This window comes from Dermacentor silvarum, chromosome 1 (assembly GCF_013339745.2).
Source record: "Dermacentor silvarum isolate Dsil-2018 chromosome 1, BIME_Dsil_1.4, whole genome shotgun sequence".
In the NCBI taxonomy this organism is placed as follows: domain Eukaryota; kingdom Metazoa; phylum Arthropoda; class Arachnida; order Ixodida; family Ixodidae; genus Dermacentor; species Dermacentor silvarum.
In genome coordinates this window covers 12,277,586-12,294,791 of record NC_051154.1, presented here as the reverse complement: position 1 = coordinate 12,294,791, position 17,206 = coordinate 12,277,586, and the positions used below count along the sequence as shown (strand labels likewise).

Here is a 17,206-nt window from a genome sequence, read left to right as displayed (position 1 = left end):
CCCGTTACGCTCAGAGCAATGCATACAGACAACAGTTCGGAAGAAACGCTAGTGGCGTGCCTCAGGCATTCTGTAAGTGTCCACCTAGTGGACATGTACATTTCGTCTCTGTTGTGGAAGTTCTGACTAGCTGTGCTGCGGTCAGAAGGAGACAGGCGCCCCCAGCCAACCAGCCTGGCTACACCACCGAGGTGATTGAGCGCAGCGTTGACATTGACGTCACTTCGCTTCGTCGTTTTTGCAGTCAAATGCACTCCGCGTCTCGGGAGACATTTAAACCTATAGAGTTTCATACAATTACTACAGGGGACTGTGGCTCCAGCGTCTTCGGGAGCGCCAAGCAGACCGGTTCAGCCAGCATGATGGGTAGTACATGAATTTGCCTTCGTCTTGCTGGCTTCAAACGGCTTCGTGAATTTGCAAACTGATCTGTTTAACAGCGTAGCTGTTTAAGCTCTTCGTTGTGCCGCGTAGCATAGACCAGAAACTGCGCCTGGCGATGAGGCCACCGCGCGTCGCCTAGCAACTACCTGGCATAGCTGCTCCCCCGCTTCGCCTATAGGCATGCCATCGCTTCGCCAAGCTCTTCACGCCGCCCTTCCCAGCTACCGCGCACATACGTCGCCTAGCCACACCGACACCGCGAGCCCGTCGAGGGATCACGTGACCTCATCAGAACTCCGGCTCCCGCCAAAAATTTTTAATGAAGTATTTTCCTCCTCCCGCCAAAACCTCCTCGCTCCGCCGGGTAGGCGGAGTCAAAAATCGTGACGTCACTGCGCGCGAACACGGTTCGCGGGCTGTGTGGCCTTTGTCTAGCTGTGTCCGGCAAGTGTGAAGGCCAGAGCTTAGTCGTGACGTCACCGGCAGATAACAGCTCGGAGCCACCGCGACGGCGGCAGAACTCCCGTTGACTATGTGACTAGTACATGTAGCCTTGACATGGGAAGACCGAAGAAGATCCGGATGCCCTAAGAAGAAGCCGCTCATGTTGAAGCGCGCGGCGCGTCGGCGGCGAACCGATTCGGAATATCGTGCCTAGCAGCGCTTCGCATTTCCTAGCAAAACTTATCCAAACCTAGTAAAACCTGGAAGAAGCTAGGTCGATCACCAGCTCCGCTGTTTACTCCAGCCTTGCAAAACTAGTGCAAGCTGACCACATTTTTTGTGATATTTTAAATTATTAAATCAACATTATTAAAATTTTATGAGGGAGGTAGATGAATATGCAGAACACAAAGATAATGTTCAATAGCCTGGCAAGGGAACAAGAATTCAGCATCGCCAGTCAGCCTCTAGAGTCTGTAAAGGAGTACGTTTATCTAGGTCAATTACTCACAGGGGACCCTGATCACGAGAAAGAAATTTACAGAAGAATAAAATTGGGTTGGAGTGCATACGGCAGGCATTACCAAATCCTGACTGGGAGATTACCACTGACGTTGAAAAGAAAAGTGTACAATCATTGCATTCTAACGGTGCTAACATATGGGGCAGAAACTTGGAGGTTAACAAAGAAGGTCGAGAACAAGTTAAGGACCGCACAAAGAGCGATGGAACGAAAAATCTTAGGACTAACGTTAAGAGACAGGAAGAGAGCGGTGTGGATCAGAGAACAAACGGGGATAGCCGATATTCTAGCTGACATTAAGCGGAAGAAATGGAGCTGGGCAGGCCATGTAATGCGTAGGATGGATAACCGGTGGACCATTAGGGTTACAGAATGGATACCAAGAGAAGGGAAGCGCAGTCGAGGTCGGCAGAAAACCAGATGGGATGAAGAAGCTAGGAAATTTGCAGGCGCAAGTTGGAATACGCTAGCGCAAGACAGGGGTAATTGGAGATCGCAGGGAGAGGCCTTCGTCCTGCAGTGGCCATAAAATATAGGCTGATGATGATGATGATCATGATGATGATGATCATGATGATTAAAATTGTCCGACGGCTGGATTAGACCACAGGACCTCTAGCACGGAGGCCCCATATTTATACCATTACGCCACGGACCCATGCCAAGTGAAAACACTGCAATTAGCAGGGATTATACGTGTTCGCAGTCTTATTGCCTTCTGCAATAAAAAGAAAGTAAATATTTCTTTGAAATGTATTCCAATAAAGGCAGATAAAGCTTAACAAAAGAAGCCAGAAGAACGTGTGAAATCTTGATCAAAATTTGCGGTAGATTTGTGTATCCAAGATTTCCACCCCAAAACTTCACTTCTAGTTTGTTTTCTATACTATTTTAAGCAACACCCGCCGTGGTTGCTTAGTGGCTATGGCAGGCTATGGTGGCGGGCTGCTAAGCCCGAGGTCGCGGGATCAAATGCCGGCCACGACGGCCGCATTTCGATGGGGGCGAAATGCGAAAACACCCATGTGCTTAGATTTCGGTGCACGTTAAGGAACCCCAGGTGGTCCAAATTATTCCGGAGTCCCCCACTACGGCGTGCCTCATAATCAGATCGTAGTTTTCGCTCGTAAAACCCCATAATGATTTTTTTTTAATTTTAAGCAACGTATACGTTTTTTTTTTCGTTTTTTTTCTGTCAGACAGCCATGTCGTAATAGAGATTAGTTAAAAATCAGACTTGTTTTTTGAATTTTATCAAGATTGTTAACATCTGTTTTGCCAAATAGGTCCTACATCACTGAAGCAGACCCGATGATTGTATTGCGTGGTGGAAGAAATAATTCACGGAACTGGCTGAATACTCGAATTTGGGCCGCGTTATACCTAAACTGCGATGCGCAGCTAAAAGTTTTTTTGTGTGAGAATACTAATTTATACGGTTTATAACTCTAATGAAAAAGTATATAAACAAGATGAAAAGAGAATGTTGTTAGCAGAGTAATCGCATCCAAGGGATCACTTTCCTCGGTTTATCGTTTCGGGAGTTAGTCGAGATGAACAATAGAAAGTGGTGAATTAATTGAGAAATTATTGCGTTCTCGGTAACATAGTTGGCCAAACATGCATGAGTAGAGAAAATAATAGCTGACCCACTACTCTGCTTTTCGGCTAACTAGAATGTCAGTTTAAAAAATGATTTAATTATGCCTTTAGAACAAATGCTATTCAGCAACTAATAAGGTTTTGTTTGCTTAGTAACCTTTTTAACGCGACAGCGTTAAGGGCCCCGTGTCGCAGAAAATCCGGCGCCGGCGTCTGTCTCGGCGTCCGTGGCGGAGAAAATCATCCCGAATCACCCCGACCGCGCAGGCCAGGCCCTCAACGTGACCCACGGTGATGGTGAACAAAAATTGAATTTCTCACAGTAAAATCCGTCAGAAAAATGGTAACGTACAACTTAACCACAACCTACAGACATGGTGGCGTCGGATTGTAATTTGAATGTACGAGAAAACATAATTCTGTTACGAGGAAACTCAAACACAAACCCCTTTTCCAGCATTTATACCACACCAACAGCGGCGCGCTCGGGCAGTTTACTTGCGAAAATCCTATCCAGATGGCGCTGGCATTCTCGGCAGGTAAAATTGGGACTTAGCCTGCCTAATGCGTTTTGGACACGCGCACGCGTCGGGGCAATTGCAAACAATTAATAAAATAATAAAAAAATTGTCGCAGTTTCACCCGAAAGGCGAAGCATCAATTGCGATAGCAAATTAGTAGAGAGCTATACCGAGTAAGGATAGTAGGTTTATCAGCTGTATAAACTTGGACATGCAGCAGCACCAGCAACGCGCAGAACTGTTGTCGACGCCGTCGGCGTTTTGCCCGCGTTCGCACTGAACGCGCGCGGCGTTTTTATATAAATACGCATTTAGTGCCGCAGCTAAACGTCGCCTCCCCTCCCTTTTTCCCTCCCGTCCCCCCACAGCCTTTCGCGCGACGGAAAAAGTCGCGTTTGCTCTCTATATATGGAAAGGAGGAAAGGGACGCTTAATTCTGCAGCCCTTCAGGGAGCACGGCGGAGAACGCGCGTTTGCTCTCCGACGTGGGTTCGCTCCCTGTGAAAGCGCGGATCTCTCGCGCCCTTTCACTCGCACATACAGCGTCCGGAGCGCGGCGACGATTTCATCGCCGTTGTCGTCATAGAACCTCACGGCGACGGCGACGGCGACGCCGACGGCAGAAATCCGCTTTGGAGTGTCCATATAAATTGCTATCGCAATAAAAGGTCCTAGGGCTTTCAATTTTTAATATAAGACGATTTATATTGCCCCTGGAAAAACGTCTTCCCAGCAATGCATTTGTGTTTAAAAGTGAAGCCAACTTTAAGTGGATCGGTGTAAGCTAGGTCTCTTTAAGCTGGCTTTCCCACGTTCTGTGTTGCAGTGAAGCCTACTCAAAAAAATGCGACCAGAATGGGGCCCGATAACGCTATCGCGTTCCACTCTTAAAGGCGAAGCTTAAGCGTCCTCCAATTTTTCGCACTCAACGTCATAAAAAGGTAAGAACATTGACTACATTCTGTGACTGATCTGAACACGATAATTCATTCTTTCTTTCTTTCTTCTTAGACTCGATCCTGAAAGTAATCTTACAAGTACACACCATTTCTCGCAAAGTGTTTTGAGGTGTCGGTGGTGTTATAAACGTTATGTCTCACATCGATGTAAAAAGCACGATTTTACACCTTCAACGAGGCACACTATTTTTAGATCGGCACAGAAAGTGTGCCAAGTTAAATGAGGCAATGTTCTACGGTGAAACTACACCTTAAACCATTATGCACGCCTCAACTCTCGACAAATTTCGTTGATGTAGACTACCAAATAAAGTTTCTTCACTACTAATTTGCTTCAGCGTGCGTCGCAGTATCTGCAAATAATTTTTTTGTTTAAAAGTAAGGCCACCTCCATGCAGGTGAACGGAACGCCGCGGCACACATCTGCTCATAACATGGAGATGTGCATGAGTGTTGGTGTACATCTCCGAGTCCTTGTTGTCGTTTTATAACAATTTAAGAATTGTTATAAAACAAAAGAATCTCGTCGTTATCTTTTGTTTGATTCCTATCACCCAACTAAACCCCTTTATTTCACCATCAATTCGCTCTTTATTCGCCGCATTCATCTCTTTGTATGCCCATGATCACTTCAGTTCACTTGCTCAATCATTCTTCTACCCTTAATCGCGGTTTTATGCACATTATCGCCTCTTATCCTAAAAGTACCATTTCGTGTCGATGACGCGGTTTTGAAACGGTTTTGAAACGACCTTGAAACGGAAACCTCACCTTGAGACATATAAAGTTTTCGCCATAATAAATAACGTGTAAGAAAAATAATTGCGACTGGACGAACACGGTATACGATTCTTGCCGGTTCATAACACCGACAGTGTTCCTTACGATTTAATAATGCTCCTGGGCCTACGCAGTTTGTGGAAGACCCGCATGCAAGTTCTTCGTGCGGATATTTATTTATTTATTTATTTATTTATTTATTTATTTATTTATTTATTTATTTATTTATTTATTTATTTATTTATTTATTTATTTATTTATTTATTTATTTATTTATTTGCAAACTGCCAAGGCATCTGGGGCGTTGCAGAGGAGGTGGGCACAACACATCTGTCAAAACAAACAACATATGAAGTAAAAGGAAAGAAGCAACAACGTTGCAGCTACTTCAAAAAGTGGTCAGTGACTGCAGATTTGAAAGATGTCCTGTCTGCTGGGTGCATTGCAATTTCATTAATGCTCTTTGTATTAGAGAGGTGTTAAGAAATCAATCCCATGCGCCAGAGTTGATCACCCTGTTTGATGATTTGGTAGTGTCCAGGAATTCAGCCACAGAAAGCCACAGCCACGTGTCAGCCACAGAAAGGCGGATGCAGTTTAACATTGTGTATTTGTTCAGTAGTAAAGACAATAAAGGGTTAAAAAAATTGCGGCCTAATGGTTAGGCCATCGGGCCGCAGGGCAGAGGTTCGATCCCACCATTGGGCTGGTAATTTAAATTATTTTGTTTTCAATTAGTAGCTATTCGACAAGACAGCAGCAGCACCCAACAGACACGATCAGGAAAGTCCGGAAGAGTTCGCTAAAAAAGCCTCGCTGAATAGAAAAAGTGGGTATAGTTCAAGTACAAGGCAACTAGTGCATCGAAGTTGCTTGAATGACGCCGCTAGAATTCGAGAACCTGTGTTCAACATTGCGTTTAATGCCCCTGTGCATTCCTTCGAGGACTAGATCCTTTGGTAACGAGTAAGATGCCCTTGACGTCGATAACTAACATGCCAACCTCTCGGGGGCACTCATTTTCAAGGTAGCCCTTCACCTGAACAAGTTATTCACCTGAACAGGGGCCGAAAAGTTGCTACGTTGCTGTGGCGGTTGAAGGCTAGTAGCGTGCTCACAGCGTCGTGAGCCGCTTCGTTCCCTGCTACTCCCCAGTGGCCGAGAACCCAACATACCAGAGTTTCGACTGCGTGCACCGTGCGCAGCCTCCTGCTTGCCTCTGCTATCTTCCTAGCGATGGGGTCAGTGTGGCGGATACGCGCACCGCCGCCTGACTGTCGGTAAATATTGTCATTTGTGCAGTACCTAGAGAGCTTCGTGTAGTGCGTCACGGACAGCCAGCAGCTCTGTGCTGAGTACGTCTGGTGGTTCTCGATTACCAAATACGCAATCTTGGGCGCACGTGGTTCCAGCGTCAAGGCGGTGTATTCCTGCCTGCAGGCTTGTCGCGCGCATGTCAAGTACTCGTGCACAATGCCCGCATCGGTACTGCACGTACGCCGGATGTACTTGCATGCTGGCGTACACATTAGGCAAGAAGCGGACAATACGGCGGAAGAGCTACCATCCATACAAACAGGTTGCCCATGCGTGCAAAACGGCAGCTGCGCCAACCATCAGGCTTCTGCTGGGGGAGTGCCCAAAGTATGCAGCCCTCTAACGAAAGCACCGGAGCCAAGTGACCAACTTCGAGGAGTGGATCCATCCCTCAGCGGAGGCCGACAGTGTCCTGCGAGCGCTGTTCGCCTTTGCTGCAGAATCAGCCATTCTCCGCATGGTGTTCACCGTGCGGGGAAACATTCCTCGGTGGCTGGCCCTGTCCTCATCTCCCAATTCCCCAACTCCATTACCCTTATTAGGCCGATGAGCCATCCCTTTTTTTAATAAAGCTGTACCACACCATACCATGGAGCGAACCATCCGCTAGGAGAACAGGCGAGGACTTCACTGAGAACGCTGAAACCGCTAATTGCTAAGTAACATGATATCATACTATGGTACCAAATAACGGCCCTATTTATGTGTCTGACAGGGAAGATTAAGGACAAAGGTACGCCAGTCTAGTCCTTGACGGATAAGGCTCTAAGCACTTTTTTTTTTCGCAGGCTGCGGAAACTTGTGTGCCTGATCTCTAATGTGTCTAATACGCCATACCTGCACTAGCCTGCAGGCTCAAAGATGCTGTTACAATAACACGAACACTTTCTGAGCAAGAAACATGGATGCTGGCGAAATAAATTGAGAAGTTCCGTATTAAAAGATCAAGATTCTTGTAAAAAAAATATCTTTATTTGGGTGTCGGCTCTACAACCATATAATGTTGCTACAGTCATACTGGCGTGTCTGCTGTACATCGGCAATCGAAGATTAAGACGCTATATAGCTGTAGTTTTTCGCAATATCAAAATTGGGAACTGCGGCTGCTCAGCGGCTGTGGCTTTCTGCTGCTGAGCAGGAGGCGGCGGTTCCCGGCCGCGGAAGCCGCATTCCGATGGGCGCGGGATTGAAAGACATTTGCGTACCGTGATTTAGGGGCACCATCTTAAAGAACCCTTTGGGGTCAAAGTTAATCCATAGCCCTCCATTACAGCGTACTGTTAACGTACTGTCCTCACAGCCTACTGTTAACTTTGGGGACGTTAAATCCCACGGTTTATCGACATATGGGGTTTCGTGCAGCTTCTTCACCAATTCGCTGACGTCTCCAACTGTCTCCAAGCGTCGGATGGCAAAACCACGATGCCACGGGAGAAGTGTGCGCGGAGACTCCGGTCGAGGAGACCACCGTAAGCACGTAGCACGAACGCGTGCTTCCGCCACGTTCGCCAGCGCTACGCAACCGTGGACACGACTCAATGCATACGCGACCTCCCCCATGCACGCCGTTTCCAATGCAGGAGAGCAGGAATCGCGAGTGCCCGGAGCTTCAACGTGTGGACCACAGTGCGTGACTCAACGCGTTCATTGATCCGTAACCCAATCCCGATGGGCTTCTGCGGCACACGCTCGGAAAGTGCACGAGATGCGTGCGGATATTGGGCGCTAAACAATGCAACGGCATCATTAGTAGCCTTCGTCAAGCTAAATCAACTGGCCAGATCTTGCTGAAACCTTGTTCGGGAAGGTGACGAAAAGAAACCTGAGAAGGCCTCCGAAGACACCGAATCCGCGAAAAAAAAATAAAACAAGAAGGTTGAAGTGATGTCAAAATGCCACGGCTTGTCTCACAACCTAAAGTCTGAGGCCACAAGGAATGGCATTACGCTGCCGTTTTCTACGTCGAGCAAACTGGCAAGCTTGTGCAAAAGCATCGCCGAAGAGAAGAGAAGAAAGAAGCGAGCAGTCGCTGTGGGAAAAAGCACACCACCGTTTTCACGAAATGCCCTTCTTCTGTCGTTTATTAGATACCTCTCTCTTGTGGTCGGTCCGGTGCGTCAAGGAGCGCGTGCGTGATGACCGCAAATTTCTCCCAACTAGTACAGGCATAGCAAGAAGTGCGGCTGCAGCCCAGACTTTGCGAGTGTTTCTATAGCGGGGAGAAAGAGCGCGGTAGACTGCCAATAGAGACATGCGAGGCTTTCTACATCAAAAAGTTGGGCTGTGTGAGTGAACCTTCGGTCCATCTTACTGATAAGGAACTTGTATTTTTAAATATATCTCTAAAGGTACCGCGCTAAGCACTTGTTGAGGGCCTGGTAGGATTTACTGGCTAGTTTTTTTTTTTTCTTTTTTGTCAGTTTGTTAGTGCTGGTTTTTTACACATGCATCTCGGCGATCTACAGAATTTGTCCGCAATAAACTTCACTTGGAAGTCCAGCGTTGTCATGTCCGTTTCTTTTAAAGGCTTATTCACACTGGGCCGACACGACACCGATTTTGGTCTGCCAAATGTTGGCGACAGCATTTTGCTTCCTTTAAACCGTTGGCCACAGCGTTTTCCGTCCTGTAAACTGCTGTCGCCAACAGTCGGCAGACCAAAATCGGTGTCGTGTCGGCCTTGTGTGAATCACCCTTTAGTAGCACGAGTATCGAGTGACACTCTTGTTTCTTGCGCAGCACTTCCGGTTCACCTCCTGAGACGACCGGGCACGAAATTCAAGATAAATCAGAAAAAATAGAAAAAGAATAGTACAGTACAAAATTCACGGGTTTCATTACAGATATGATATCGGAGCATCAGTTTAGTTACAAGTTGAGTAACTGAAGTTTCTGGAATAATTATAATTAACTTCCGGTTCACCGCCTGAGGCGACCGGGGACGAAATTCAATATAAATCAGTAAGACTAGAAAAAAAATAGGAAAGCACAAAATTCATGGGTTTTATTATAGATATGATATCAGAGCATAAGTTTAGTTACAAGTTGAGTTACTGAAACGTCTGGAATAATTAAAATTAATTAGAATTGATGCCGAGGTTCAAGTGCCACTAAGTGAGACCTAAGTCAGAGATTAGGGTCACCTACCGTTTTTTTTTTTTTCTATGTGCTCGCGTCTATACCTGCTGGGACCATCACACTACCATTTCATATGAAGGCAGGTGTGAATGGGGGACACGTGTAATGCACGCTTCGATACATAGCATGTGTCTTTCAGCGGGTAGACAGACCGCCAAACACGGAATTCAGTAGCGTGGTTCATGCCATATAAATGCAGTAGAACCATAAGACGAAAACCGCCTGAACCTCTGCCATTTTTCGGTTTTCCTTCTTCGACAGTTTTTCTTCGTTTTCTGCGTCTTCGTTTCTTTCAAGCACGCACGCACACAGACACGCATGCATACAGTCACGCCCTTACTTCAAAAATTGAAAAGGTAATAAATCTACTATAATTAGCCGGGTAATTAGTACACACCCATTATTCTCGTGGCGAAAAAATACACGCAGAAACTCCTCTGGGAGTTTTAAAGTATGCGTGAGCATTGTGCCACTTGCTCATCTCCACTTAGCCCGGTGTCATTATCATTGTTATGAAACTTGATCCGGCCTCTATAAACGACAGCGCTGAGGTGACACGAACTGCTGCGGACGGTGGCGCAAGGTGAATTGATGACGCAAGCAAACTACTGCAGGTGGCGGGGCCAGGTGCGCTGATGACATTCCGATCATTATACGCCGCTATCTCATTATCAACCGTGACCAGCCATTCTCTGGCGGTGGCTGCGTATGACGCGGCCGCACGGGCTCCTATCTGGAAAAGCGATCTGGGATGGGGACAGAGTGCGGCGAGTGCTGATAGCTTCATGTGCGCTGTGTTCTCGCCGTTTAGTTGACGTTGAAACGAAAGGCAGCACGAAGGTCAATCCGCCTGCTACTGCCTGTTGCTATCTTGAAAGCGATCGTCTTACGGGACGGACGGACGGTTTCTCTCGTTCGGTATAAGCATAGAAAAGATAACTGACTGCTTAACACTGTAGGGCTTATAATCGCATGATACAGCAGTTTTTTAACAGTTTAACTAACGTTATAGTTAAGACTGTATATATATATATATATATATATATATATATATATATATATTATCTGTACCTTTGTCGCTACGCAACCACCGCCAAAACACCGTAAGGAACAGAGATAGCGAAGCTAACTACACAGGAAAATCTAAGGTGTCGGCCTAAAGCGCAAGTTTTTGACGGATGTCCAGAAAGTGAAAGTCGGGAAGGAAATGGGAAAACGAGCAGAAATGATGATAACAGGGTGATTATTATGACGTAAGTAATGAGCCGCATATACAGGGTGTTTCACGTGAACTTGAACCAATATTTAAAAAAAAACTGCTTAACCGCAGCTCGGTGAAACCAAATACTTCATAAAAATATTTCACCAAAATTTAAACAAAAACTTCAACATTTTTTTACTATTCCGCCAAATTAGTTAATTAACTGAAATCAGTTATTCAATTTTTTTTAATATTCACTTTAGGATCAAGTGCGTTTAGTTACGTTGTAGAGGGGGTTCAGAAACGACCGTTCCAATTTTTTGTGGCAACGTAGATGCTGCATGGTGATTTTTTTCGGCGTTTAAAGAAAGCCCGCAAAATATGAAATAAAACATCGTAACTGCGCTCATGCGCTATCGTATTGCAGCGCTCTCCACCATGCTTCCAGCGAAAAAATCACTTATAAAAGACGGCGATCCGGATTTTCCGCGTGCCGCTGTGCCACGGCCGCTCACTTCGCCACGGTCAGCGCGCATGGTTCTTCTCCTCCTTATTCTTCTTCTGCTGCGCCTGCTTGCTGCTGCTGCAGCTTCTTCTTTCTGCTGCAGCTGCTTGCTGCGGCTACTTGCTCCGTCTGCTTGCTGCGCCTGCTTGCTGCGGCTGCTTGCTGCGGCTGCTTGCTGCGGCTGCTTGCTGCGGCTGCTTGCTGCGGCTGCTTGCTGCGGCTGCTTGCTGCGGCTGCTTGCTGCTGCTTCGTACTGCTCCTTGTGCTGCTGTTGGTGTTGCTTGATACTGCTGCTTGATACTGCTTCTTGCTGCTGCTTCTGCTGCTGCTTGATGCTGCTTCTTGCTGCTGTGACTGGTTGCTGCTGCTACTGCTGCTGCTTGATACTGCTTCTTGCTGCTGCTTCTTGCTGCTGCGGCTGGTTGCTGCTGCTGATTCTTTCTGCTGCAGCTGCTTGCTGCTGCTTGCTGCGGATTCTTACTGCTTCTTGCTTCTCGCTGCTGCTGCTGCAGCTGCTGCTGCTGCTGCTTGATGCTGCTTGATGCTGCTTGATGCTGCTTCTTACTGCTTCTTGCTGCTGCTGCTGCTGCCAGCTGCTGCTGCGGCTGCTGGTGGTGCTGCTGCTTCTGCTGCTTCATGCTGCTGCTTGATACTGCTTCTTGCTGCTGCTTCTGCTGCTGCTTGATGCTGCTTATTGCTGCTGCGGCTGGTTGATGGTGCTGCTGCTGCTGCTTCTTCTTGCTGCTGCCAGCTGCTGCTGCTGGTGGTGCTGCTGCTTCTGCTGCTTGATGCTGCTTCTTGCTGCTGCGGCTGGTTGATGCTGCTGCTGCGGTTGCTTGCTGCTGCTTTTTTCTGCTGCAGCTGCTTGCTGCGGCTTCTTACTGCTTCTTGCTTCTTGCTGCTGCTGCTGCTGCTGCTGCTGCTGCTGCTGCTGCTGCTGCTGCTGCTGCTTGATGCTGCTTCTTACTGCTTCTTGCTGCTGCTGCTTCTTTCTACTGCGGCTGGTTGCTGCTACTGTTTCTTCTTTCTGCTGCAGCTGCTTGCTGCGGCTGCTTGCTGCGTCTGCTTGCTGCGGCTGCTTGCTGCGACTGCTTGCTGCTGCTTGCTGCTGCTTCTTACTGCTTCTTGCTGCTTCTTGCTTGCTGCTGCTGCTGCTGCTGCTGCTGCTGCTGCTGCTGCTGCTGGTTGCTGCTGCTGCTGCTGCTTCTTTCTGCTGCAGCTGCTTGCTTCTTGCTTCTTGCTGCTGCTGCTGCTGCTGCTGCTGCTTGATACTGCTTCTTGCTGCTGCTTCTGCTGCTGCTTGATGCTGCTTCTTGCTGCTGCTGCTGCTGCTCCTGCTTGATACTGCTTCTTGCTGCTGCTTCTGCTGCTGCTTGATGCTGCTTCTTGCTGCTGCGGCTGGTGTGCTGCTGCTGCTGCTTCTTTCTGCTGCAGCTGCTTGCTGCTGCTTGTTTCTTGCTTCTTGCTGCTGCTGCTGCTGCTGCTGCTGCTGCTGCTTGATGCTGCTTCTTATGCTGCTGCTGCTGCTGCTGATGCTGCTGCTGCTGCTGCTGCTGCTGCTGCTGCTGCTGCTGCTGCTGCTGCTGCTGCTGCTGCTGCAGAAGCAGCATGCATGCATGCTCTACCACTAGGTCGCCACAGATCCGCTTCGTATGCGGGCGGTACTGGGTTCCAATCCCGGCACCGCCTGTAACCCACGGTTTATTTTAATGGATAAAGCTATCCGTTCGCCTGGTTCTCGGCTACTTGCTTGGCTTCTTATCTCGAGAGGGGCCCTATAGAGATTTCCAAGCGTGGTCTTTGGGCGCCCCCTCTCCAACCACCGTGACCTAGTGGTAGGGCGCCCACCTCGGCTGCGGGAGGTGGTGGGTTCGATTCCCACCGCCGCCGACGGTTCTCCACTGGTTCAAATGGGCTCAAGTGCACCCCGGCTTGGCTTTTGGCTTCCTTCAGGGGTTATACGCTTGGGAAAGGAGCCTGCGCCCTCAATTCCCGTCGAAACCCTCGTGAGCACAAAAAATGTTCTAGAGCATCCGCCGCGGCTCTCTTAGGTAGATTAGAGGTGCCGCCCAGCATCTACCAGTGAAAGAATTACATGCGCGCTACTACCCAGGTTCTCATTTATTACGGGACCTCAACGCTTGCAAAGGGGTGTTTCTTGAAGGCGTCCCTACCTAATAAGTGCTTCGGAATGTCACATGACAAATTGCCCCCAGAAGCGATAAGCAAACTTCAGTTTACTTTTATTTATTCATTCTATCAGGTATGTATTTATACACGTGTCTATACAGTTCCTGTTGAGGACTTCGGCAACAACACACATAATGGCTTTTGCACATTTCAAAATACACTTAGCTTGCTTTTGGCAATGCAGCATGCAGAAACAGCACATGCTGACTTCAGGGCAGCTTTCATATTATTCACAGGCTGTTTTTAATAGTCTATATTATTCGTGCGGTATCACCGCAATTAGTATCGCTATTCCGACACTCCGGGTACATTACCATAAATTACCAGAACCAGTCCACCATAAACCGCGATCTTCAAGTCTACAATCAACAGTGTTCAAGCAATATTTTTTTTAGTTTTTCATTCTACAGGCAACATGTTGTAATCGCGGAAATAATGCCGGGTGTTAACAAAATCACATCTATGTTGCTAAAGCTCTTAGATTAGCCCCAGTCGAGAGAAAATGGTCCATAAGCTTTGCCACGGAATACACTAATGTTCTCCTTGCTCTTTCTCTTCGTTTCTGTCTTTTTGGCACGTCTTTCAGTTCGGTAAGCATAGAGGATATCTTTCTAGAACCGCATGTAGCGAAAACACACAATACTGTTATCATTTATATATTTGCAATCGTACTATCCACGCGCCTTACACCAATATCGTTGTGTAGAAATGGAAGCTATTCCAAGATCGTGCATGTGTCATGTGCACAGGTGGCACCATTGTCTCAAACCTGTGCTCATCAGGAGTTGGAAGGCTTACAAGTGTGCAATTTGTTGCATAAGTTTGACGGTTGCTCGCCTGTGGCGCCCCGCGTTCGACTTGCAGGGTCGAGAAACTACGTGAAGAAAACTAAATTATGGGGTTTTACGCACCAAAACAAAAACCTGATTATGAGGCACGCCGTAGTCTGGGATTCCGGAATAATTCGGACCACCTGAGGTTCTTTAACGTGCACCTAAATCTGTGTAAACACCCGTGTGGTGCATAGCCACACGGGTGTTTACGCATTTCGCCCCCATCGAAATGCGGCCGCCGTGGCCAGGATTCGATTCCACGACCTCGTCGTGCATAGCCACTAAGCAACCACGGTGGGTAAATTGCGCGAAGAGACTCTGACACCAATACAGGGATGTCTATGCGCGCCCACTATGAATAAGGAGCACGCACGATTGCAAGGTTAGAGCGTAAGACCCCTACTAGCTGTATCATAAAGTTGAGCATGTAAGCTTTATAATGCGTGAATAAATGTCCCTTGTGTATTTGGTTGCGTCGTTACATCATTGCATAGCACATCTGGTGAGTTCGCGCGTAGGATGCGATGCAATCATCATCACTATCATCACCATCATCATCATCAAGAGAAGCCCCAGCAGCATATTTTTAAGTTCACTGTCAGGACGAAGGCCTCTCCCAGCGATCTCCATTTTAATCTGTCTTGTTTCAGTTGACCTCACCTTGTGCATGCGAATTTGCTATTACCATCCCACCATCTAATTCTCCACCATCCTCAACTAAGCACACCTTCTCTTGGAGCCCAGACCACCGCTTACGAGACCTAAGCCTTCCATGGCCTGCCCAAATCCATTTCTTCCTCCTAATGTCGTCTAGAATATTGGATACCCCCGCTTGCTCTCTGATACACATCGCTATCTTCCTATCTCTTAACATTACACCTATCATTTTTCGTTCCATCGCTCGTTGCGCGGTCCTTAACTTCTTCTCATGATTATTTGTGAACCTCCAAGTTTATGCCACATACGTTAGTACCGTTAGAATGCAATGATTGTACACGTCTCTTCAAGGGTAGTGGTAATCTGCCAGTCACGATTTGGTAAAGTCGGCCGTATACGCTCCCACCCATTCTTCATCATCATCATCATCAGCCTATATTTATGTCCACTGCAGGACGAAGGCCTCTCCCTGCGATCTCCAATTACCCCTGTCTTGCGCTAGCGTATTCCAACTTGCGCCTGCGAATTTCCTAACCTCATCATCCCACCTGACTTTCTGCCGTCCTCGACTGCGCTTCCCTTCTCTTGGTATCCATTCTGTAAGCCTAATGGTCCACCGGTTATCCATCCTACGTATTACATGGCCTGCCCAGCTCCATTTCTTCCGCTTAATGTCAACTACAATATCATCTACCCCCGTTTGTTCTCTGATCCACACCGCTCTCTTCCTGTCTCTTAACGTTACTCCTAAGATTTTTCGTTCCATTGCTCTTTGTGCGGTCCTTAACTTGTTCTCGAGCTTCTTTGTTAACCTCCAAGTTTCTGCCCCGTATGTTAGCACCGGTAGAATGCAATGATTGTACACTTTTCTTTTCAACGACAGTGGTAAGCTCCCAGTCAGGATTTGGCAATGCCTGCCGTATGCACTCCAACCCAATTTTATTCTTCTGTAAATTTCTTTCTCATGATCAGGGTCCCCTGTGAGTAATTGACCTAGATAAATATATTCCTTTACAGATTCTAGAGGCTGACGGGCGATCCTGAATTCTTGTTCCCTTGCCAGACTATTGAACATTATCTTTGTCTTCTGCATACCCATTCTTATTCTTCTGTAAATTTTCTTCTCGTGATCAGGGTCCCCTGTGAACAATTGACCTAGATAAGCGTACAGTTGCACACACTCTAGAGGCTGACTGCTAATCATCAGGAATTCTTGTTTTATTGTCAGGCTATTGTACATTTCCTTTACATTCTGCATATACTCGAATTCTAATATACTCTTACACCTCCTCGACTAAGATTGTGAATAATTTATTGTAAGTCATCACTAGTATTTCTGAGTAAGACAGCGTCCTTTGCAAACCACAGACTGCTGAGATTCCATCGTTGATGCTCACTCCTTGTCACAGACCCCGTGGACGAGGCGCAAACGCCGGACCAAATTCCAAAGCCGGCTTATCAGCTTCCGAAAATAATCCCACGAAAGCAAGGACAATTAAGAATGGGCCCTCTGGTGCGCCAGCGAACGCCGGTTGCTGTCCGAAGAACAGAGTCAGAGCCCAGGGTGGTCAAAACACAACAAAATATATTCTTCACACACACACACACACACACACACACACACACACACTTGCACGCTTAGGCTAAACACAACACAATACAATTCAGATGGGTATCCAAAAACACAGGGATATAATTAACGACAAGCTTTAAGAGTCCAACACGTAAAGTACAAAATGAATGGGAACACTAAGTGTCCAATCGTATTCACCCGTGCTGGCCTGGGAGTCAGACGATCTCGGCGTAGCTCGGGGCAAATCTCGAAGAAGGAACTTCTTCCGGAAATGTAGATCCTCGATGAACTCGTCGACTAGCTTGCTGGGGAATCCCCTTCTTCCGCCGACGGTCAGTCTCCACGTTACATCTCTTCACCGGAGCGGTCTGGTCCCCTCTTCTGATTCTCGCACGGCGCTTATATAGCCGTCACTGGCGTTCTCGAACCTTCTTATCGGAGTTGTGCTCTCGTAGTATGGCCAAAGCCTGGGAATCTTCTAGTCTTTTCTCGCACCTTCGACCGCCGCCGTCGGAGCGTCGTCGAGGGGGTGGTTAGTCATCCTGTTGGCGCATGCTCACGCTGTTGTAATCTCTTCCT

The 17,206-nt window shown here is 47.5% G+C and overlaps 1 protein-coding gene across 1 annotated transcript; it reads right to left on the bottom strand.

The window, feature by feature from the left end:
- Positions 1-2,526: 2,526 nt before the first annotated feature.
- LOC119455876 (uncharacterized protein DDB_G0271670-like) lies at positions 2,527-15,171 on the bottom strand (the record flags this gene model as incomplete). The annotated part of the gene is made up of 4 exons (XM_037717393.1): positions 15,125-15,171; positions 12,151-12,320; positions 11,599-11,841; positions 2,527-2,543 (listed from the first exon to the last, which is right to left on the bottom strand). Coding segments are annotated over exons 1-4 (477 nt in total), but the record flags the coding sequence as incomplete, so codon positions are not given.
- Positions 15,172-17,206: the final 2,035 nt, after the last annotated feature.